The following is a 24585-nucleotide window of genomic DNA, read 5'->3' as shown; positions in this document are numbered from 1 at the left end:
ACACGTGACTGAATTTTTCATTACTATTTACTGAGTGTATTTGTAACTTTTATTTAATCAGATTAGCCAAGGATGAAAACTCTACACTAGTGACCGAGCATTAAAACTTATTGACTATAGCCTCTTTTTCCACTGTGGAGCTGAACACTTCTGAGCAAAGTGTGCAATCATTATTGTAGCATTTTGACATGGACCCTGTTCAGAGCAGAATACTTACAACCCGTGCTCAGTCCGGTTTCTTCAGCAGTGGTTAGTTAGCTAACCTTTTATAGCTTTGATGGGTTGACTTAATCACATTGGGATTCATGATTATATTAGTCACCAAATCTAAATCTGTTTAGATTCTGGAGTTTTTTTTTTTGAGATTGAACACTGACTTGTGAAGGACAGCTGACCTCTGAAGCCTGTAAGTGAATTTCACTTGTATTAATAAGATTACTTTTGACCACAAAGGCGTTGAAAGAATGGTGTGCCTGTTATTTTATCAACCAGATACAAATTAATTTGTAACTCAAATTTGAGATGTTTTGAGATGAATGTTTACAGTGCGTTTGTCTCTGACTCAAATAAAGATATATGCAAACCGAGGTTTCAGTTTTGCTTTTTTTTTTTTAAGTTCTGAAAATTTGCCACAAACAATGGCTGTCCCAGTTCCGTAAACAGTGATGATTGGGATGTTTTGTAGAATATTCATTCATTGTCTGTAACCACTTATCCAGTTCGGGTTATGGTGGGTCCAGAGTCTACCTGGAAACATTGGGCGCAAGGCCTTCACAATGCAACACAGTCACTCACACCTACGGACACTTTTGAGTCACCAATCCACCTACCAACGTGTGTTTTTGGACTGTGGGAGGAAACCGGAGCACCCGGAGGAAACCCACGCAGACACAGGGAAAACACACCACACTCCTCACAGACAGTGACCTGGAGGAAACCCACGCGGACACAGGTAGAACACACCACACTCCTCACAGACAGTGACCTGGAGGAAACCCACGCGGACACAGGTAGAACACACCACACTCCTCACAGACAGTGACCTGGAGGAAACCCACGCGGACACAGGTAGAACACATCACTCTCTGATTTCAGACTCTGATCCTGCTCTGAACTTAACTCTATTTTTTTACAGACCAAATCAGAGAGCGAGGAAAACAAAACTTATCTTCCCAATCTGTTTAAATTTAGAACAATCACCTGTCATTTCTTGTGGTTGAAAAACAATGACACCACTCAAGGAGTTCTGTTTTAAACAAAATTATATAAAAGTATTACTAAAACAGGCTCCAGTAGTGGCTTTCCTTTAACATTTATTGTACTGTCATGAAACAAAATACAACTATTAACATTTTATGCTTAACATGAGATTACTCTGGACTTCCAAGCAATGCCAGAATTAGTCCTGTCTTCTCCGAAAATGTCTAATCTTTACAAATTAGGTTGAGGTTCTTGTTTTAAGTAACCTTATATAAGGCTTAAAACTGGTACCTGGAACATGAACTGAACTGCAGTATTCCTCCATTTTACCCACAAAACAGGTGAGCTCTGGATTTTGCAGTTCTTCTCCTATGGCAAGACTTTCCAAATGCAGTTCTGCAGACTGCAGTCTATTCTTTGTCTCTTCTAGCCTACTGCACTCAACTCAGACTGAGGTTTCAACTGAATAGTTGATAAAGTATAGATGGAAAATGCTCATGGACAGAGATTGAAGGTTTCTGGTTAACTGCCAAAGGCTACTTTTATATACACACACACACGATAATGGCTATTAACATGGGAATCAGCAATAATAATGATGGACACTGAGACAGTCCACCAACACATCAGGCATACTCCAGTCCAGTCCAAGCAGAACGACCTTGGAATGATCAAGTCTTTATTCATTCTGCTACCACCAGCGGTAATGAGCGTATGCTCTATTGGCTTCGGCCATTTTGTGAAGGTCGTGTTTGCGTTTGATGACGTTTCCCTCGTTAACGAAAGCCGCCAGCAGCTCTTGGGAGAGTTTCTCGTACATGTGTGTGCGGCGGTGCTTGTTTTCCCGACACTCCGTTATCATCCACTTCATGGCCAGGAAGCGGCGACGGTTGTCTTTCAGAGGGATAGGAACCTGAGTGAAGAGTGGATATCAGTACAGGACAGACAAGTCTTATCTGGATTCGTGAACTTATAATAAACCATTGCTTTAGGCACAAAAATGTTTACATGTATGTTTATAAAAGTAATATAACACTCTGGGATTCAAACACTTGTGCTATGTGGAGGACACTAGTTTTACCCACTATGCTATTGTTAATGTTGGGACTTATCAAAATTGAAAATAACAAGAAATTGTAGTCAGATTAAACGGCTATCATCTTAAATAACTGATAACAGGTGTACAGCCATGGCCCACGGCGAATGTATAAAGATTCTGGCTCGCTAATTGAACAGTGTTAATGGGTAGGCTTTAAAATTCTATTCGGTGTTTCCTCAATTGGCCTTGTAGCTCCAGTGCAGAAACCAGACATGTCTCGGCTGAACATTTACAGGAGGTCCTCGGGTTACGTCAGTCCAGAGTTACGATGTTTCGTGGTTACGACACATCTCCCATTTACTGTATAAAGCCTTGTTTCGACTTGGTTTTGCGTCGTAAACGTAGTAACGTGAACTTCGTGTTTGGTGTGCGCGGAAGAATACACGGTTACGCGGCTCGGGACCGAGGAGGATAGGATAAGTGCTTACAGTATGTTATTTAAGTACAGTATGTACGTATGTTCCGACTTACACCGAAAATCAGTTTACGACGCGACGTAGGAACGGATCAACGTCGTAAGTCGAGGACCCCCTGTATATGGAGAATATTGTGTAAATGTGATATTCCTTTAAGCAGGCAATGTAGAACAAGGCCAGTGAGTGTTGTGAAGCAATCTAACCTGGTAGTTCTTTCCCCCTTTCTGGATGCTGGCCAGTCCAATGACTGGTTTGCAGTTTTCTAGGGCCTGGTGGAAGATTGCGTATGGGTTACACTCAATCGCCTCCTTCTCTGCTGATGGGGTTCTGTGGTATTTCTCCACCTGCTTCCGCTTTATTGTCTCTAGAGTCTGAATATGAAGAAAACATACAGGTAATAGTCAGTCTGAAGTGAGGACCATCCAACAAGAATGTCTCTTAAACCACCCTTCATGGAGGAACTTTTTCAGCACATTAATATGGGGATCTAGAACCTACCAATCCACAAACCGGTTCGCCTAAGCCTGTAAACATGGGATAAAATGTCAATCTGAATTTGAACTGCATCTTATGTAGATGGCAGGCCCTTTAGTATTGACCCACCTCATGTTCTGAGTACCCACAATGACAGCACAGGACCCACATTTATGTGAGTGCACAAAGAGGAGGTAAAACAGATGAAAAACGAGAAATAAGACTTGTGATTAAATAAGAGAACCAAGCTAAAATGACTAAAATCCAGAGCTTCTGCTCCTCACTCTTTATTTCTGGGATCTCGTTACCGTGGGGTTTGATCCTTGTACCATGTCACAGATGTGGAAAAGGAGTGTAATGTTTCTCTATTAAGGAAAACAGTAATTCCAAACATTTTGAGCTCTCTGGGATCTGTGGTTATACAGCAGCCTCAGGATTGACTGCACTGTTGCTCAAATGCCTGACTATACAGGCTCTACTCGAACAGTGAGAAATGTATCTGAACAGCTGCTTCTGGAAAGGCAAGAGCTGTGTGTTTGTTCCATAATGGGGGTTACATTTAACACACTCGCGCGCACACACAACAAGGACGAACAGGATTAAAATGAAAATCAAGTAATGGATATAGGCAAGATTATGTGGATTCGAAGTTCTGAATGATGTTATCTGCCCAGCGTTACTTCAAGGTTTTTGTGAGAACCACAAGAGATTCTTATGTTCTTTACCTGTGTCATGATTTCTCTGGCCAGTGCCTTATTGCCATCTTGCATCATCATGTTGATGAACTTGCTGTTGATTGAAAGGGCATAAAAAAAACAATATAAGGAAAGACTATAAAAGCTGGGAATAGTCTGTTCAATAATGCTGTAACAATTATTGGACAAAAATAATTACTCAAATTTTCTATTATGATTATTTAATACACAGTCATTCTGACCGACTGCAACACACTACAGAAAGTGTAAGGGATGACAGGACTTCTATGGATTCACTGCATAAATCACTCATCTCTGAGAGGAATCTGATGAAGGGCAGCAGTAAAGGGAGAGGACTTGAGACAAACTTTACAATTAGTTTGTTTAATAGAAGAATAGTGCATATATTATTAATAAAAATGCAGGTGATCAGCAGTGGTGTTTCTATTACTTTTTTAAAACTTGAATTGACAGAAAATCGAATTCTTAAGATCAGAAATTGACATGAATGTTTTCAGTCGTAAATTTTGGAGTGTGCTCCAATCGTGTTGTTAGTGCCAGGGGCTTTTACCTGAGGACCGGGTCATTAAAGGGGGAGCTGGTCATGTCGGACGTTGCTGCTTTGATCGGTCGAGTGGATTTCAGAAGTTGTTCCTCTTTCTGCTCTGAACTTAGCTCAGTCTCAGGGATGTTATATGCTTCTTTACTGGCCTCTGGCTCCAGGTAGTACGGGTTATAGCGACTCCATCGCACTAAACACAACCTAAAGGAAATGAAGCGGATTGTGTAAGTGTTTATTCATTTATTCAATGTAACAAGCACTTCATATTGCAGTATTTAAAAAAAATAGTCATTATTAAGGTTTTTTTTTTTTAAAGAAAACTAATAAATAAAAATGAAAATCACTAAAACTGCAGCTAAATCTACTACTACAACAAAAGATACTTACATTACTAATAATTACATAAATAATACCTTTCCAGAAAAGCAAGAAATTGTTCAATTTATATTCCTGTAGTATTACTAGTACTACTGCAATTATCAATAATAAAAACAAAATATATCCATGTACAGGAAGGACAATTCTTATACTTAACTATTATTTTATTATTGTTTACGCAAAATATCCATGTCCAGTCCAACTACCACTAAATATACTATTAACAAAAATTCTAAATGTTTCCATATTAAATCTGTATTTATGTTTATTAAGAGCATATATAGGACACGAGGTTATTAACCGTTTTCTTCACTCGACTGAGACAAATTTTCCTTTGTTGTGAAACAATTTTATAATGCTCTAATAGTTTCTAACTTCCAGAAAAACGTCCAGAGTCTTTACCAATCTCTAAAAGACTTTAATAACTCAGTAAACATTTTATTCACCTCGGTGTCCATGGCTTTAACAGGTTCGCTATGGAGGCCGCCATCTTCTTGAAGAAGCAACCGATTCTCCGCCGGTTAAAAACTATAAACCGAAAAAAATATTCCTCTTAAATTAAAACAAAAAGCATTTTATAAAGAGTCAATGGACAATAAAATGAGACTTAATATGTTATTAGATACGGTTATTTGTTATAATTTTGACAAAGCTCGTGAATGAACCTTGGGCCTGTCTCGAACCTCATACTAGTGCACTACTTAGTGAGTCAAAAATAGGACATCTCCTTTAGCACTGCAGTCATTGGAGTAGTAGGTTAAGGGTAGTAGTTTGTAATTTGAGACGCAGCCCTCGTCTTTTTCGTTAGGCAACTGAAGTACTGCCTCCAGATTTGTCTGATTCTTTGTCTCCCTCTGGTGGCCTGATTTTAACTGTACAGTTTGTGTCACATAGATATTTGTTCAATAATGGGTGATAATTGAAACGGATAAAATTGGAATAAAACGAAATGAGTGAAAATACTTCCATGTGTCTTATATTAATTAAGTAAATCATTAATTAATATTCTTTAACCGGTTAATCCTGATCAGGTTTGTGGGAGGCCCAATGCCAAACCATATAATTTGTCCCTTAAGAGGGAAGGGTATGGAAGCAAATCTGTCTCATCAGACTTTGAAATATTACCACCTTTGCATTTGTAGCACTGATTTTTTATTTTATTTTATTTATATATATTTTTTTGCACTGAAATTATGTATCTGAATATAATTGCTCTTTAATAGGACTCGTGAATTTTCAAGAACACGTTTTCACTGTTATTATTCAACGTTAATAAATTAACATAAAAATAATTCAAGCTTAAAAAAATTCAAACAATATATTTCGAAGTTGCTCAAATAAGGTAGACGAAATTCAGATACCAAAATACGAGTCACATCCGGGTTACCAAGGATGAGCAATCGATTCATTTGGATTTTCTCTTTCACCTTAAATGCTGCAGTAGTTCCATTCTGTTGCCGCTAGATGGCGACAAAAGAACCCAATTTCCATACCGTGGAAAAACTACACGTTTAGCTTCCTTCCGCGGATATTATCTCTTTATTTTCAAATTGTCTCAAAACTCTGAAAGGCTCACTAAAGACACAATATAACAGACTATTGATATCCTGAAGATGAAGAAATTTTACTGTGGAGATATTTTGTAATGGCCCTGTGAATATAGCATGTGACATGATGAATATGTGGAAACATGAACTGTGGATTAAATGTCATGTGCCATTACAAAACAATTTCCACAGTAAAATTTCTTCATCTTCAGGACATTAATAGTTTGTTATATTGTGTCTTTAGTGAGCCTTTCAGATTTTTGAGACACTTTGAAAATAAAGAGATAATATCCGCGGAAGGAAGCACAAAATGCAATTACTGCACCATTTAAGGTGAAAGAGAAAATCCAAATGAATCGATTGCTCATCCTTGGTGTCCCGGATGTGTATCTGAATTTAGCTCCGTTCAGTCAGCAACAATAAGCAATAATATGTCACCGGAAATAGCTTTTTTTTTTTTTTTTTGCATTTCTACCGTATTTCCATTTCAAAATAAAAGACATGCATCCTTGTGTCGTCTTATGAATAAAAAAAACTTTAAATTTTTTTTTTAACCTGAAAATTTTTACTAATTCTTATTATATATATATATATATATATATGTATATATGGATTAATAAAATCAATTCAGAAATTTTTCTGCATGATTCTATTACTTACATTATTAATATATTATTATTATTATATTATTATTATTGGGGCGGCACGGTGGCGCAGTCACACAGCTCCAGCGGCCTGGAGGTTGTGGGTTCGATTCCCGCTCCGGGTGACTGTCTGTGAGGAGTGTGGTGTGTTCTCCCCGTGTCCGCGTGGGTTTCCTCCGGGTGCTCCGGTTTCCTCCCACAGTCCAAAAACACACGTTGCAGGTGGATTGGCGACTCGAAAGTGTCCGTAGGTGTGAGTGTGTGAGTGAATGTGTGTGTGTCTGTGTTGCCCTGTGAAGGACTGGCGTCCCCTCCAGGGTGTATTTTCGCCTTGTGCCCGATGATTCCAGGTAGGCTCTGGAACCCCCGCGACCCTAAATTGGATAAGCAGTTACAAATAATGGATGGATATTATTATTATTATTATTATTCTTAATTACGGAAGGTTATTGTTTTACACTTAGGACAAGGGGAGTATACAGAATGATAAAACTACAGAAGGGATAATATACATGGGTTTAAATATTTTATATTATAAAATGTTGTAAGTATCTTCATAGTTTTATGCCAAACATGTATTCATATATAGGGTACTATGGGCACCACACACATTACGGCCAACTACATTCACATCAATGAAGAATGGACAAAGTTTTACTGTAATACTGTCTAAACAATACCTTTTATACATTTAAACAAGCATCACGGGAGTCTCTTACACTACAGGCGTGACACACCACATGGTGTAATTCATTCACATATATGAGTGATGGACATAGTTTTAATGGAATACTGCCTAAACAATCTACTGTCTACTGAATTTGAGCATCTTTGAAATATATTGTTTGAATTTCTTTATCTGAATTTATTAACCTTCAGTAATAACAGTGAAAACGTGTTCTCGAATATTCACGAGTTCTATTCAAGAGAAATTATATTCAGATGCATAATTTCAGTGCAAAAAAAATCAGTGCTACAAAATTTAAAGGTGGTAATATTTCAAAGTCTGATGAGACAGATTTGCCTCCATAGAAGGGTAAGCGCATTAAAGACACAAAAATGGAAATGTGCAATGTTTTATTCACATATTTGAAAAATTATTCAAAGATCTGGTCTAGGATAAAAAAATATTGATATATTTTAAAAATATAGTGTACTGCATACATTGGTTCCATTATTTCATCCTTCGCTGCATTTCAATGCACCCACACAATTAACAACAAGAAGTAAAGATTGATTACCATGGAATGACACTTAAAAATACTAGTCCTTTTCTCTCTTACGTCTCTATGTGTGCTTGCTTTACAGAGTTAAAGTGATTGGAAAAAGGCTAAAGTTACAGCTTGTTAAACTGTGTTAATGTGTGAGAGTTAAAGTGCAGTTGTGCAGTGTTCAGGCCAGTCTGCTCTCAGCTCTTTGTTGATGTAGTAGTAGATCCAGGCCACAAAAGGGAACACAGCGATACCGACAGCAGTGCACAGCCTCAAAACACCAACCCCACCTCTGCAAAAATGAATAAATAAATAAATAAATAAATAAAGCAAGCCTTGAATGGCAGGGACCTGGAGGTTGTGGGTTTGATTCCGGCTCCGGGTGACTGTCTGTGAGGAGTGTGGTGTGTTCTCCCTGTGTCTGTGTGGGTTTCCTTCGGGTGACTGTCTGTGAGGAGTTGGTGTGTTCTCTCTGTGTCTGTGTGAGGAGTGTGTTTTGTTCTCCCTGTGTCTGCGTGGGTTTCCTCCGGGTGACTGTCTGTGAGGAGTATGGTGTGTTCTCTCTGTGTCTGTGTGAGGAGTGTGTTTTGTTCTCCCTGTGTCTGCGTGGGTTTCCTCCGGGTGACTGTCTGTGAGGAGTATGGTGTGTTCTCCCTGTGTCCGCGTGGGTTTCCTCCGGGTGACTGTCTGTGAGGAGTGTGGTGTGTTCTCCCTGTGTCTGCGTGGGTTTCCTCCGGGTGACTGTCTGTGAGGAGTGTGGTGTGTTCTCTCTGTGTCTGCGTGGGTTTCCTCCAGGTGACTGTCTGTGAGGAGTGTGGTGTGTTCTCCCTGTGTCTGCGTGGGTTTCCTCCAGGTGACTGTCTGTGAGGAGTTGGTGTGTTCTCTCTGTGTCTGTGTGAGGAGTGTGGTGTGTTCTCTCTGAGTCAGCGTGGGTTTCCTCCGGGTGACTGTCTGTGAGGAGTGTGGTGTGTTCTCCCTGTGTCTGCGTGGGTTTCCTTCGGGTGACTGTCTGTGAGGAGTTGGTGTGTTCTCTCTGTGTCTGTGTGAGGAGTGTGTTGTGTTCTCCCTGTGTCTGCGTGGGTTTCCTCCGGGTGACTGTCTGTGAGGAGTGTGGTGTGTTCTCCCTGTGTCCGCGTGGGTTTCCTCCGGGTGACTGTCTGTGAAGAGTGTGGTGTGTTCTCTCTGAGTCAGCGTGGGTTTCCTCCAGGTGACTGTCTGTGAGGAGTGTGGTGTGTTCTCCCTGTGTCCCCGTGGGTTTCTTCTGGGTGACTGTCTGTGATGAGTGTGGTGTGTTCTCTCTGTGTCTGTGTGGGTTTCCTCCGGGTGACTGTCTGTGAGGAGTGTGGTGTTTTCTCCTGTGTCTGCGTGGGTTTCCTCCAGGTGACTGTCTGTGAGGAGTGTGGTGTTTTCTCTCTGTGTCTGCGTGGGTTTCCTCCGGGTGACTGTCTGTGAGGAGTGTGGTGTGTTCTCTCTGAGTCAGCGTGGGTTTCCTCCGGGTGACTGTCTGTGAGGAGTTGGTGTGTTCTCCTTGTGTCTGTGTGGGTTTCCTCCGGGTGACTGTCTGTAAGGAGTGTGGGGTAAATGCAAATCTAATAATAAAGTTATTACATTTTATTTGCTACTTCCTGGAAGGAGAAATGATGCATTGATCCTTTAATGTCATTAACAATAAATTACTAAGACACATTTACATTTAAGGCATTGAGCAGACGATCTTATCCAGAACAGTTTAATCGTGAAGCCGATGTTGGCAATGGCCTATAATTACATATAATATATGACATTACATTTGTAAATCATTGCCTAAAAAGGTGAAAATACTCACTGGTGAATATTTAAATAATGAAATCACTTGTTACTGTGAATGATATGTAGGAGGTTTTATGAAGTCTGTAAATGAGGGAATTTGAACTGTTACCGTCCAGAATGTCGGCACAAAAGCAACCAGAGCACTGTCAGCATCAGTCCACAAAACTCCCTGTAAGCAGAAAGGAAGAATATAAAAAATAGAAAGATAATTATTTATTAAAACCAATGATATTCTGTAAAATAAAAATGTAATCTCATCATGCGCTGCCTGGCCACTAATTAATATTTGCCCACTGGGGGGCTTTTGGATGTAATGATCATTTATTTATGTGGTGAATATGAGCTAAAACTAAACAGGAAAGAGATGGACTACAAACCTTTACTGTAGAACTACAAAGTACTCCTACATTGTAAGTACATTCACATGTAAAATACAGTGTTAAGAGGATCAGATAAAACTGAGAATGACTGAAGATACAGGTTCATTTTACTCAATAAAATGCTCAGCCTATGTTCTATAACTACGTACAATACTCTATTGTGTAATGAAGGTTAAATACCTTCCTTCCTCTTGATGAAAAATGTGTGTGACACCCTCTTTATAAAGAGTCCAACCCAAAATAGCCCCAAAGCCAGTGGCCACCATCACGTGTAAATCAGCGACTCTCCTCCATGGTAGGGTCTCTGCAAAACAGAAGTCGTGAAAATGAAAAGATGTAACTTACAAAACAGTGCATTAACGAAGACTGTCCATTAGATGGCAATAGATTTACATCAACATTGGAGCTACACCAGCACTGGATCACTGCGATACTTCTCGTTTGTATGTTGGAGGGAGGGTATTTCAACTTATCCCATGGAAGACAGGGGTTTGATTCCCAGACCGGGGGACACTACATCAGCACTGAATCTACACAAGCACTGGATCTTAAGGGAACAATAGGAAAGCTTAATATGTTTGCAGGTGGCGCAGCAGGTAGTGTCGCAGTCACAGCTCCAGGGACCTGGAGGTTGTGGGTTCGATTCCTGCTCCGGGTGACTGTCTGTTGGTGTGTTTTCTCTGTGTCTGCGTGGGTTTCCTCCGGGTGACTGTCTTTGAGGAGTGTGGTGTATTCTCCCCGTGTCCGCGTGGGTTTCCTCTGGGTGCTCCGGTTTCCTCCCACAGTCCAAAAACACACATTGGTAGGTGGATTGGCGACTCAAATGTGTCCGTGTGTGTGTTGCCCTGTGAAGGACTGGCGCCCCCTCCAGGGTGTGTTCCCGCCTTGCTCCCAGTGATTCCAGGTGGACCCTGAATTTGATAAGCGGATAACAGGGAATGAATGAATGATATGTTTGCACCTGGGATTTCAGAACGTAATGCCCTTTTACAGGGGACAGGAGAAGGGAAGGAGTGGGGGTGGTTTTCTAATAAACGTTACATAGTTCAGTTTCTGCAGTGCTGAGCAAAACAAAGTCTCTACACCAGCACTAGACTTTCTTTGAGATGAAAGTCTTATTTTTAACTATCTTCACCAGCAGTGGATCTGCAAAAGCTTTGGATCTATATAAACCAGCATTGAAGCACTGGATCTACAAACAGCACTGTATCTAAATGAATCGACAATGAAACTACAATGAAACTACAGCATTAGACAACCTGTTATTTGTGGGTGACAGCTGATCAAAAAGCACAGTCCTGCTGGAATAGCATATCCAACCTGTGTGTGAAAAGAAAAGAAGACATTCACACCACTATATATGTTATTTTCAAGTTTGTTTGGTTTTTTTTTTTTTTTGTAGTGCTATGTACATAAGAGTACTTTTGTACAAGAGTATGCCTTGTGTGTATATTTACCATCCAGAATCCAGCATCTGGGTCATTTATCTGTTGGGAAAGGGTTAAACACCTACAATTAGTTCCACTTACTTTAAGTATAGTTCAAAATATTTTTCAGTGCCAATCCACAAACTTTACAAAGGTCAATGACAGCTCTGTTATCATGTGCTAATAAGAGATAAAAAAGGGAAATCACTTGCCTGAACGTAGGTGGCTAATGCGAAAAACGCCGACATTAGGAGATTACACCCTCTCCATAGAGGGACGATAAACTCTGTCTTATTTTTCCCCATTGTGCATTCTTAAAAATATAAATCTCAGATAACTGCTGACACTTCAGTACACTTTTCTACACGGACAGGAAACGGATTACTCTGCGTCACTGTTGCATTATGGGAAATGTAGTTTTCTCTGAGGAATAACAGCATTGCGACATTAACCGCTTAAACGCCAACGACATTTTCTCATTCCCAACTTACGTTTTAATAGAATATATGCAAATTAATGTCTACTAAGTCTAAAAGCATAATTCCAAGCTAAAAATACATTCAACCAGAAAGCAACATTTTTCTTTCCTTGGTGTCACGTGGAATTACAGCATTTGAGCAAAACCTGCTTGAAAAATGAATCCCTATTTTGGGGGGAAAAAAGCAAACAAATATACACAGAAATTCATATTTGATGGCTTGCTTCACTATCCACATAAGCGTGTGTGAGTTCCTGGTTGTGAAATTGCCCACAGGTATGAGTGTGTGAATGACTGTGTTAGTGTGGTGGCCTGTCCGTGGTGTATTCCCGCCTTAGGCCCAATGATTCTGTTTGCTCCAGCCCCTCTTTGTCCTTCAACTGTAAGAAGTGGCTAGAGGGGATGAATGAACTGTAACACCTGTTCTAGTGTTATGCTTGTGGTAACTGGTTTAAGTATGCACACAACAGTATTCATTCATTCATTCATTCATTCATTATCTGTAACCGCTTATCCAGTTCAGGGTCGCGGTGGGTCCAGAGCCTACCTGGAATCATTGGGCGCAAGGCGGAAATACACCCTGGAGGGGGCGCCAGTCTTTCACAGGGCAACAAAGACACACACACACATTCACTCACACACTCATGCCTACGGACACTTTTGAGTCGCCAATCCACCTACCAACGTGTGTTTTTGGACTGTGGGAGGAAACCGGAGCACCCGGAGGAAACCCATGCGGACACAGGGAGACTACACCACACTCCTAACAGACAGTCACGCAGAGGAAACCCACGCAGACACAGGGAGAACACACCACACTCCTCACAGACAGTCACCCGGAGGAAACCCACGCAGACACAGGGAGAACACACCACACTCCTCACAGACAGTCACCCGGAGGAAACCCACGCAGACACAGGGAGAACACACCACACTCCTCACAGACAGTCACCCGGAGGAAACCCACGCAGACACAGGGAGAACACACCACACTCCTCACAGACAGTCACCCGGAGGAAACCCACGCAGACACAGGGAGAACACACCACACTCCTCACAGACAGTCACCCGGAGGAAACCCACGCAGACACAGGGAGAACACACCACATTCCTCACAGACAGTCACCCGGAGGAAACCCACGCAGACACAGGGAGAACACACCACACTCCTCACAGACAGTCACCCGGAGGAAACCCACGCAGACACAGGGAGAACACACCACACTCCTCACAGACAGTCACCCGGAGGAAACCCACGCAGACACAGGGAGAACACACCACACTCCTCACAGACAGTCACCCGGAGGAAACCCACGCAGACACAGGGAGAACACACCACACTCCTCACAGACAGTCACCCGGAGGAAACCCACGCAGACACAGGGAGAACACACCACACTCCTCACAGACAGTCACCCGGAGGAAACCCACGCAGACACAGGGAGAACACACCACACTCCTCACAGACAGTCACCCGGAGGAAACCCACGCAGACACAGGGAGAACACACCACACTCCTCACAGACAGTCACCCGGAGGAAACCCACGCAGACACAGGGAGAACACACCACACTCCTCACAGACAGTCACCCGGAGGAAACCCACGCAGACACAGGGAGAACACACCACACTCCTCACAGACAGTCACCCGGAGGAAACCCACGCAGACACAGGGAGAACACACCACACTCCTCACAGACAGTCACCCGGAGGAAACCCACGCGGACACAGGGAGACTACACCACACTCCTCACAGACAGTCACCCGGAGGAAACCCACGCAGACATGGGGAGAACACACCACACTCCTCCCAGACAGTCACCCGGAAGAAACCCACACAGACACAGTTGGAACACACCACACTCTTCACAGACAGTCACCCGGAGCGGGACTCGAACCCACATTCTCCAGGTCCCTGGAGCTGTGTACAACAGTATTATAAAAAATAAATAAATAAAAATAAAACAGCTGTATAGGAAACTGGATGAGTGACAGCAGAGAAGACACAGGGACAACTGGCTAGACATCTACAGTACTGCTGCCATGGGAAGCATGGGTTGCCACAGCCACATCCAAAGCAGCAGGAGTTGACTGGACCATAGAAATGATCGGAAAATGTCTGTGATCTGATCTGGAAAATCTTACAGATCTAGTGACCTGTAATATTTCTAAGCCCAGTGTAAGTTGCAGATGGTAATGACCATTAAAACAGTTAATTGACTGACTGTGAAGAGTTTGCATGGGTTTCCTGTGGGCTGCCGGAGTTTTGACGAATTGTGCTACCTTGTCAAAATGTGCTACTTTGCAGCTCTCTCTCAGACCCAAACATTTTAATGTTTTTGTGTGTTTTATGTGATAAATCACATGAAATATATATCCGTTGCATTACGCAATCTTAGTTTACTGTGTGTTCCAAAACTGTACACTAAGTTAAATGTAAAAAATATCAAATAATTTCTTTAATCTTATAATTTCTTTAATAAGGGGATTTAGGCTGTTCATATCTCCCGATTATACCTCTGTAGGTAGCATTTCCTGATACACTAGCTTATCAGAGTATCTTACCTACCGTTTTATTTAAACAACTATAGTACACTATGGCAGCACATTTTGACAGGGTAGGACAACTCGTCAGAACACCAATTTCCTCCCAGTCCAAAAATACACGTTGGTAGGTGGATCCGTTACTTAAAATTGTCCATATGCATTAGTTTTGAGTGTGTGTCGCCCTGTGAAGGACTGCCGCCCCCTCCAGGGTGTGTTCCCGCCTTGTGCTCAGTGACTCCTGATAGGCTGTGGACCCATCGCGACCCTGAATTGGATAAGGGTTATAGATAATAAACGGGTGAATGAATGTATTTGGCCATTCTGGTAAGATTTGTCAATAATCCAAACAGAAGCTTAAAAGGTTTTAACAAATTGTGATTGAAATGAATTCGGTCCAATACTACATCGTTGAACACTGTGTGATTACATTACATTACATTACACACACTGCAGTCCCTTTTTGCTGGGGGCGTTGAGAGAGAGAGAGAGAGAGAGAGAGAGAGAGAGAGAGAGAGCGAGAGAGAGCGCTGCTGTCTGAACTTCAGCACAACACAAATGGCGACTCCCAACTCAACCACAACAACATCCACATCTTGCTCTCCTTCCTCTTACTCTTCTTCTTATTCTTCCTCTTCTTCCAGCCACAATAGCAGCAACGCGGGATCTTCCCATCACCATCAGTCCCAGACGCAGCACATAACCACCATGAGCAGCATGCAAGGTAAGAATAGACAGATAAAACATTTTACTGCTGTTTCTGTCTCTCTGTGACCTGATCAGATCAGGAGGGTTGGATTGGATTGGATTGGATTGGATTTAACAGGTCTAAACAGACAGACGGCTCCTCATATCGTTATTTCCATTAATACTAAAGCCAGTCATTTGTCTTGTGTTTTTTCGTTGGACGTTAGAAGCCAAATTCAGTTGATTAATAATATATTTCTTATTTAGACCGCATTGATGCCTGTTATAAAAGGAAGTCAGCCCTAGTCTTGAATTATCCATTACTCTGGCGTTTCTCCTTTTTTAACACGTCCATTTTCCCGTCCATTAAGAGTCTAAAAGAAAGTTTTTGGCGGGGTAAAGCAGCAGAAACACAAAAAGGAAATACGTTAAATCACAGCTCGAGAAAAAACACTGGGCTACGGCTAAGCTAAACTAGCCATTGATGCTAAAGCAGTAAACAGCATTTAGCCTGACATTAATTCTTAAAAGCTAACTTTGTTGGTTTAGATATGTCCGTACCATGTATTCGACTGCCCACAATAACAGCTTGAAAGTGTCAGCTTTATGGCTTTAGTAATTGTTTAAAAAAGGGCTTGCTAGAATGCTAACTGATGTCAGTTAGCTAAGGTTGCTAGCTGGCTAATAAGCAGCAGTCAGGCCCACGATTTTTATTTATATTCTTACATCTTTGTAATGTGCTACAACTGGATTTTTATACGTTTTATGGGTGTTAACAACATTTTAATCCAAGACACATTGAAATTCAGAGATAATATTGCTTAATATTTGTGAAATGTCAGTGAGTTCATTTGTCTTTGCTTAGCAAGCCCTTACTCTGAAAGGTGTTTGACATCTAGTCATTTGGTTTTTGGCAAAGACAGCGTAACATAGCGCAAGTCCATTTCTGTTTGGTTTCTTTTTTAATATGAAATTGACAACTGCATTTTTTGTGACAAAATATAAGATGACACGCAGCTGGGACTGCCATCTGGCCTCTCAGTCCAGTCCCTAAACATCTAAAAGCAGTCTGACTGGACGTTTTAAAGGGCATCAAGGCCAAAATGAACACTTTTCCTGTTAATGCAAAATTCTGGTGATGCCTTAATAGTCTTACGAGTAAGATTTACTAATTTAAAGGCCAGGAAGTCTCTCTTCTTGTGATGTTTCTTGAAGCTGGCAAGAGCTGTTTTGAAATAGCTTATGACATGTTTGACTAATGCAGGAGGAGGACAGATGAAGCTGAATATTATATAATGTCCATATAATGCATCAGTGGACTTTTTTTTATCTCAAGTGGTAGACTTACCAAAGTTTGTTTCACATATGTCAGTAGTGTACGCTGAGTATTATAGTCAGAGAAAATGGATTGATAAAACATGTAAAAGGAAAAAAACTGTAGAAATTATAGATTGCATTAAATTGATATAATTGATGGATGTAATGCTGCATTATACTTAAAAGGCAAATAATATATTTATTGCTATATATATATGTGCACAAATTAAAAAATTTGAAAGGAAATTCGTCCCACAAATTGCATGCAATAACAGCCTATGACCTTGCAAATCTCAGTCAGTCAGTGAGGCACATTAAACATTAATTGTACATTAATGTAATAAATATTATAATATTTTTAATACCCTCAGTGTAGTTCAGAACATATTGCTTTAGCTAAAATACATTTATTTAACTTTGTACCAACGCCACAGAGTTACTTATAAAATGGGACAAAATAAACACAGGAAATGTAGCTGCTGATGATATTTCTAGTTGTGGGATATTCGACTCTTGCAACATGACACATTTTATGATGTCCTGATGACTAGTTATTTTGTACATGTGCATCATCATGTAACAAAGAAACCGCCATGACAATGTATTTATGGCAAAGGTAGGGGAACCATAAGGTGAGGGCTAAAACCACATCTCACTCATCCAAAGTATTTATGCTCTGTTGAAATCAATTTGTTTCATTTTAACTTACAGAGACCAACACGTGCTGGAGGTGTCAGAGTGATACAGGTAGCTACTGTCCACATTTTTAGTAGTTAGGACTGTAGTCATTCTGTGCTCAGTCGGATGAAGCTTTGATTATCCCTCACCCCTTTAACCGGCCTTGACCCTTACCCTGACCCTGACCTTGAACCCGACCCACCCCCAAACCACCTTTCTACATGATGATATTTAACTGCATGTATTTTTGAAATCTGTGTTTTGTTCCAGAACAAGGTAAAGTATTTAATTGTGGGTTAATGTCATTCTCTCTGTGTATCTTACAAACCTGTCTTGATCATTTTTAAATATTTGTTACCAATTATTAGAAATGTGTTCACACACACACACACACTACTGCTGATTTATCTGTACTACACCAAATTTAAAAAATATCTTCCATGTAATATGCACCAGTAACTTGAACTTACTGAATTCATTTTATCTCAAAGCTAGTTAGGTGTTTTTGGCAGCACCAGACAATATCTAAACATGACTTCTGCAAGGCCTAGCCCTATGTGTAGTCTCAGCCTTGTGGAGCACATTGTAATAACTCAATAAATATCACTATAATTGTCTTTTAGATGAAGGTGGGTTCCTGAAGTGCCCTCCTTTACTTCTGCACTGAAGTTACAAGGCTATGTGGCTAGTGTAGTATATCTCATGTGCTTCAGTTTGCATCAAACTGCATATCGAATTAATCCAACACTTGCCTCACACTGAATCAAGATTTTAATATCAGACAGACTGGATTATGTGTTTTTGATTTCAATGTAATACCCCCAAATAATAACTCAGCCTTCAGGTTTGCTACCACCAGTGTATTATTTATGATTGGAGTGTCCTTTACTTTAGTTACCATTAACAATAATGGTGTCATTTGTGGTTGTGCTTTCACAATCACTGGTTTATTAATAATCACATATTTAATAATCTTTTGATGTTTGGCCTATGATGTCTCCTCACTTTGGATCATATTTATCCACGCCCCTGAATGCGGTGGGAATCTCTAGCCATCTCATGATTCGATTCGCTCCTATTTCATTCCACTGTTTATTTATTATTATTTTTAGTTAAAATATTATTTTAAAAAAAAGATTTGCAATACTTTATCGCAATGCACATTTTGGCTTTAGTGTCGCTCTTCTTCAGAAATGTTTGTTACTGTTGACAGTTTGAGTGGCTATTGTCCAGAAGGTTTTAGAATTCCACACCTATACGATACAATATATGGATTGTGTAATGCTTATTAATATTGATAAGACTCACTATCATTTCTTTAGGATAGTTAAGTAGTACTTAGTTCTTTAGCCTATATTTGAAGCTTTTAAATTCAGTTTAATTTTTTTTTGTGGGATTTAGGCATAAACTAATTTATAACTCTGCTAATCCTATTTTGTACATTGGTTCAGATGAATTGCAGTGTATCAAATTATTGGTTATGTTTCCCCACCCTAACGCCCTGAATGTATAGATTTGATCTTTTTTAAATCACTGAAGTATATTCTCTCTCCCATAATGCTTTTCTCCCCTCACTTTGACCCCTAATGCCCCCATGACCCTGTTTGATGGTGGACCACGGTGAGACCCTGCACAGTTCACCTTCAATGCACACACTCACAGCCTGCACCATTTGACCTCCCCACTATCTTATTTCACCAGTCTCATTCTCTTCACTTTGCTTTCCTTTCTGGTTTCATGGAGTTTTTTTTCGTTCTAGTCCACTTCAGCAGTGCTGTTGTGTGTTGTTTTCCTCCCTGCATGTAAATGCATTTTTCTACTAGCAGATGCGTTTCCCTTCTGATTGAAACGTTTGTCTGCTAGCAGAAGCATTTCTCAGTGTTTATGTGAATTGTAGTTTGTTTGTGTCACCTGTTCGCACAGATTCAGTATGAATGAGGTGTATTTTTTGTCCTAAAAGCAGATGAATTACCTGAGGTAAAACCAAACTATTTCAGAGATCATAATCAGGTCTACAAAGGAACATTTTGGAAAACGTGTTGATGTTTACTGTGCCAATGTGGATTGGTTTATGTCTGTTTGCACATTCCTGTCAGATTCCTTACATTGTAGAAACTTTTTAACAAAGTCTATGCACAGCAGTGTATTCAATTTCCAATCTCTAACAAAAGTCATAAATGAATGCTTTATCCGAGACTGATACTGTGCAATTGGTTAGTAGTTGTCTCAGAGGATGATCTACTTCACCCAGAACATGTTTTCATGTAGTTTGTGAGATATGGAAAATTATTGAAGATGTGAAGTGGGAACTAGAATTAGGTTCAAACGGAATGTGTGTGGTGACGTCAGGTTGCTTTCAACACTTTTTTCCAGCTAATATGTTTTGATTAGCCGTCTTGTATGTTGCCTGGTTTCAAAATGCAGCCATAGTAGAAATTCAGTGAGCTGCTAATGTTCCGGAGTATCTACTGCACTCGCTGTACAGGTGCCACCCAATGCCTATAGCACATGGAATGTTTTCAGTTGTGAGGATGCATCTGACAAAGAAAATCTCCCACTTTGAGCTGCATGCGTGAAAGTACCACTCTGGGAAATCTCAGGAACTGATTCCCCAGAGTTTCTTTTGTGTTTCTCCAGCACAACGAAATTTACTAAAATGTAACAAAAACACAGTTTAGTAGTTAATCCCCACTAACAGGACCTGCTAATGTGAGGAATGTCTCTCTTCCATTTAATGGATGAAATACGTTTTTGGGTAAAGTTTGGTTTAAACACAGTGAAACCCACCTTTGTCTTGTAGTCATTGGGTGAATTTGTAACTGCCCACCCCCTATGATTCTGTCATGGCGACTTGTGGAAGTTAACCCAGAATCTTGAAGAGGAGACGGCTAAGAAAAGCTGCTGGTCATGCTCTAAATTTCTATACCACATATGTTTGAAATATTTCAGATGGATTCATTGAAATGCTGCACTGTTGTTTGTTATTTGTTCTCTTGATTTTGACCTTTGCAGTAGGGAGTCTATAGATGTCTGCATTTTATAAACAATTATTTTACAAAGCACTGAATTGTGTAGTGAAAACTGTGCGTAGTCTGACCAATCCCAGTGTTACTGTGGGTATTTGGGTGAATCAATGATTCACATGATTACGTTGGTCACGAATAATCCTGACCAAACACGAGGCATGTTACATCACAAATGTGGTTTAATATAATGTATTTTTACATTGTATACGACTTCCAGCACAATAATAAGGCAACTTGTCCGTTGCATGAAGAACTACATTACGTCCCATAAACTAGTGTGTACTCTTGTTCTTTTCATCACCAGGATTTCAGATTAACCTGTCTGGACCTCCTCAGAGTAAGCGCCCCCTGTTTCAGCCTCTCTGAAAGCGTGTCTGATTGTGGCTGTGGTGGTGTTTGATGCTCTTGGATCTCTACTAATTAACTGCAGGAGCTGGGCTGTGATAAAGGGCTTGTGCCGGTTAAAGGGTTTGGGTTGTTGGTGTTTTTGGTGGTGGTGTTTAACCTAAGAATAAACATCATAGAAATAACAAGTCTTAGCTGGGCAGGGAGCTAAAGAAACTGAACAGCAACTGAGAGTAGGATATCTGAAAGAAATTGAATTACAAATCTGTTTGTCTATGGGATGCTGGTGTGAGTTTTGTGCCTTTTTGGTGATGCACACAAAAGCAACTCAAGCTCCCCCTTTTTTATGGGAGCTTGATAATACAAAAATTGTACTGATCAGCAGATACTCACATTATAATTCAAACTGAGGAGTCAGTTTTATCGTGGCCCTCTAGTAATTTGTGTGCTTCTACTGTAACATTGGTACATGTTGCAAGCACAAAGAGGACAATGTAGCTGGGGTGGCCAACCTAACAGACACAACAGAACCAAAAAAAAAACCCACCCACAGTGCTACCAGGAACCATAAGCCATGTATTTACACAAATATGCATGTACACGTCCACACCACAACAGCAACCACAACTTCTTATAATAATCACAAACCAAGATTGAGTCAAATCCAAGAATTTCAATTTCAGATGCTCAAAGAATCAAATCTTTGGGAGTCGACTCCTCTTCACTATCTCTATTTACTTTGACTTCATTTTGGCCACTCTCACTGTGAACAAAGATCATTTAAAACCAGATATTGGAAGTATCAGTGAATAGTTCAGAGTAATATATCTACCCCATTTTGCAGGACTGTGAGGGGGGAAAAGGATTGACAAGTCATTTTTAAACCACAATGTACTCACACTCCTATAGGAAAAACACTTGTTCTTCCCCAGAATTATGTGTCATAGCAGCACATACTGCTTCTTTTGGCCACGTGTCAAATGATTTCAGAGTGTGGTTCTAGGGTTGTCCTGCTGAGAAACAGAACAGAGTGAGCAGTGGCAAAAGGTGAACGTGAACACGGATCAAGTCGCCCAGTCTACAGGCTTGGGAACGTAGCTTTTTTCCTATTATCTTCTTGCAATTTTCTGTTTACAAATAAGAAAAGGTTTGTTTCCTGTTTTCAGTTATCCTGTTTCAAAATAAACAGATATACTTATATTTGTACAGGAAAAGAGCTGCATACGGCTTGTGAGTTGGCGGTTGGCCACTCCTGTCTTATAGTATGTTCAGCAAGGCAGTAGTACTCACTGATTTTGGGCGTTCCATTAATGCAGCCAACAGTCGAAGTTAAGAGATGATCACTGAAAATGTTGCTTACAAGAAATTCTTTTGAGGATGATGCTGAATTTTACCAATATTAAACATGACTGTCAGCTTCGCAGCGGTAGCTACAAATGAACACATTTTTGGGTGCTGCATGAATAGTTTCGCATCAGTGACTGTAAAAAATAAATAAATAAATAAAAGTACTTGGAAATCGGCACAAGCCTAGACCTGAGAGCTTCCATTGGCCTACAGCCAGATTTACCTTGGTTTGATTGATCACTTAAGATTCTGATTTATCCTTCATGTTGCCTTATTATTATGTGCATATATTTAACTCTTAATTAATATAATTTTTTGTCCATTGTAGCAGGTAATGGAAGCTCTGGTGGGTTCTTTCTTTGGTGTGGTTTTCTCAGACAGCTTGTTACTAACCATTGGGTAGAGCATTGCCTTGGTGTTGTCACTGTCTTTTTTCTTTTTTTTTTTTCCTTTGGGATTGTGTTGTCTTGTTTTGGAGCACGGTGAAGATATCTTTGGCATGAACAGCAGTGGAACAATCACGAGCCTGTTGAGACAGGGAAATTCATGCTGGGAAATTGGAGGATTGAATGGTTTTCCACCGGAATCTGAACCCCCACATTCTTGTGGTGTCTTAGTGTGGAAAGAGACAAACAAAACCTTCTTCTCTTTAAAGGTGGAACCTTTCTGTGCAGGCAGTTTTGGAACTGTGGGAACTGAGAGTTTACTGTATTTTAAATTGCTATTGTGTAAACCACAGGATGATTTGAGGTGAATCTGCTATTTGCATGTTGTTTCAGGGCTGTGGTTGTATCATACACTATATCAGCCCCTTTTATTAAATGCAAGAGATGAAATGGGATGCTCTACAACAGCTGCTCATGAGTCTAAGGTCACCATGCTCAGTACCTAGTATCAGGCAGAGTGGTATAAAGCCACCCAGCATGTGGAGCAGTGTAACTTCGTCCATTTCCTTTGGGCTGACTTGTCATGTAACGCGTGATTCATAGCCAATTGTCCGCCATCAGTACCTGACCTCACTTACGTATTGGTGGCTGAATGTCATCCAGTCCTCAGAGAAAATTTACAAGAAGTCCTATGCCTTATATAGTCAGTTACTGCAGTAAAGAGGGGAACAAATGACCCACGGCCTATTAATACCCTTTATTTTAGAAGATATGTTGGAAGAAGTGTCTGGCCTGTCTTTGTGCATCAAGCTTTTTCTAATGATGGAGGTGAAACCTAAAACTTAACAGTTATTTTAAGGCTAATGCTGCCTATAATCTAATATATTTGGAAGGAATGTTCTTCATTTTGGACTATCTGTGAAAATGTGATGAGCACCTTGCAGCAGTGTCACGTTCAAAGATTGAGAAAATGTCCTGAAGTGGGATTTGTCCAGATAATTTTAGCTGATGTTAGAAAGCCATTATGTAAGACCTACTCCAACAAAAGCCTGGGTGATTTTCCTGATGATACAGTTACTTGGTGTTAAGGGCAAGCATACATCAACCTCTATACAGGGGGTCCTCGACTTACAACGTTGATCCGTTCCTACGTTGCGTAGTAAACCGATTTTCGGTTTAAGTCAGAACATACATACATACTGTACGTAAATAACATACTGTAAGCACTTATCCTATCCTAACACCTATCCTCTTCGGTCCCGAGACGCGTAACCGTGTATTCTTCCGCCGCACACACCAAACACGAAGTTCACGTCACGACGTTTACGACGGAAAACCACTTAAGTCGAAATAAGGCTTTATACAGTAAATGGGAGATGTGTCGAAGCTTCAGCTTCAGAGTCCAAAACCATAAGGTTTTGTTGTGGTGAGTTCACCTGCTTTTCTGCTGATAAAAAGATGCAACTTTCCTACAACAAATGTCCCATTCAGCATGTAATATTTTTGATACTTTTGTGTAGGGTTGGATGATACTATCAATATTGTTTAACCCTGAAAAACATTGCGCTAGTAGTGCCCTGAGTACTGTGTTGTTGTTTTTTGTTTGTTTGTATTTTTCCCCACCCCCAACCTTTTTGAATACACTAATGCACTTAAACTACCTGCAGTGATATAATTATGCAATTTTTATCAGTAAACACGGAGTTACTCTATGTCCAAAAAACATAGGTTTCATTATATAATATTTCCACGTTATTCACCTTTTTATTTTGGTCATTTGCTTAAGCATTAGTAAGTAACAGGTAAGTTACAAGAATCATTTTTGTCCTTGGGGTGCAATAAAACTGGCTTGGAATGGGAAGTTAAGGCAGGCAGGATTGGTGCCTGCATGTTGGACTGCAATCATTGTTTTCAACAACCAGATTTACTAAAGCT

General features: G+C 40.4%; 3 protein-coding genes across 15 annotated transcripts in view; 1 reads left to right on the top strand and 2 right to left on the bottom strand.

Moving 5' to 3' along the window:
• Positions 1-1042: 1042 nt before the first annotated feature.
• Positions 1043-5868, bottom strand: mrps7 (mitochondrial ribosomal protein S7). The gene is made up of 5 exons (XM_066674378.1): positions 5271-5868; positions 4456-4647; positions 3915-3978; positions 2919-3086; positions 1043-2113 (listed from the first exon to the last, which is right to left on the bottom strand). The coding sequence occupies exons 1-5, from the start codon at positions 5312-5314 to the stop codon at positions 1892-1894; spliced, it is 690 nt and encodes a 229-aa protein (XP_066530475.1). The 5' UTR covers positions 5315-5868; the 3' UTR covers positions 1043-1891.
• Positions 4642-24585, top strand: part of LOC136699563 (dual specificity mitogen-activated protein kinase kinase 4) — a 32209-nt gene continuing 12265 nt past the window's right edge. Inside the window, exons 1-4 of one of the 13 annotated variants that reach the window (XM_066674372.1) lie at positions 4642-4670; positions 15509-15588; positions 17580-17615; positions 20877-20909. In XM_066674372.1, the coding sequence (XP_066530469.1) occupies positions 4657-4670; positions 15509-15588; positions 17580-17615; positions 20877-20909 (163 nt within the window). In that variant the 5' untranslated portion in view covers positions 4642-4656. Of the gene's footprint in view, positions 4671-14156; positions 15192-15238; positions 15589-17579; positions 17616-20876; positions 20910-24585 lie in introns of those variants that run through there. The other 12 variants (XM_066674375.1, XM_066674377.1, XM_066674376.1 and 9 more) reach the window with 12 other exon arrangements.
• On the bottom strand, positions 8064-13190 carry tmem220 (transmembrane protein 220). The gene is made up of 6 exons (XM_066674956.1): positions 12055-13190; positions 11873-11902; positions 11675-11735; positions 10596-10719; positions 10145-10204; positions 8064-8518 (listed from the first exon to the last, which is right to left on the bottom strand). The coding sequence occupies exons 1-6, from the start codon at positions 12145-12147 to the stop codon at positions 8386-8388; spliced, it is 501 nt and encodes a 166-aa protein (XP_066531053.1). The 5' UTR covers positions 12148-13190; the 3' UTR covers positions 8064-8385.

The sequence above is a fragment of the Hoplias malabaricus genome, chromosome 6, assembly GCF_029633855.1.
Source record: "Hoplias malabaricus isolate fHopMal1 chromosome 6, fHopMal1.hap1, whole genome shotgun sequence".
In the NCBI taxonomy this organism is placed as follows: domain Eukaryota; kingdom Metazoa; phylum Chordata; class Actinopteri; order Characiformes; family Erythrinidae; genus Hoplias; species Hoplias malabaricus.
The sequence above is the reverse complement of the archived record's forward strand: the minus strand, read 5'-3'. Positions and strand labels throughout refer to the sequence as shown.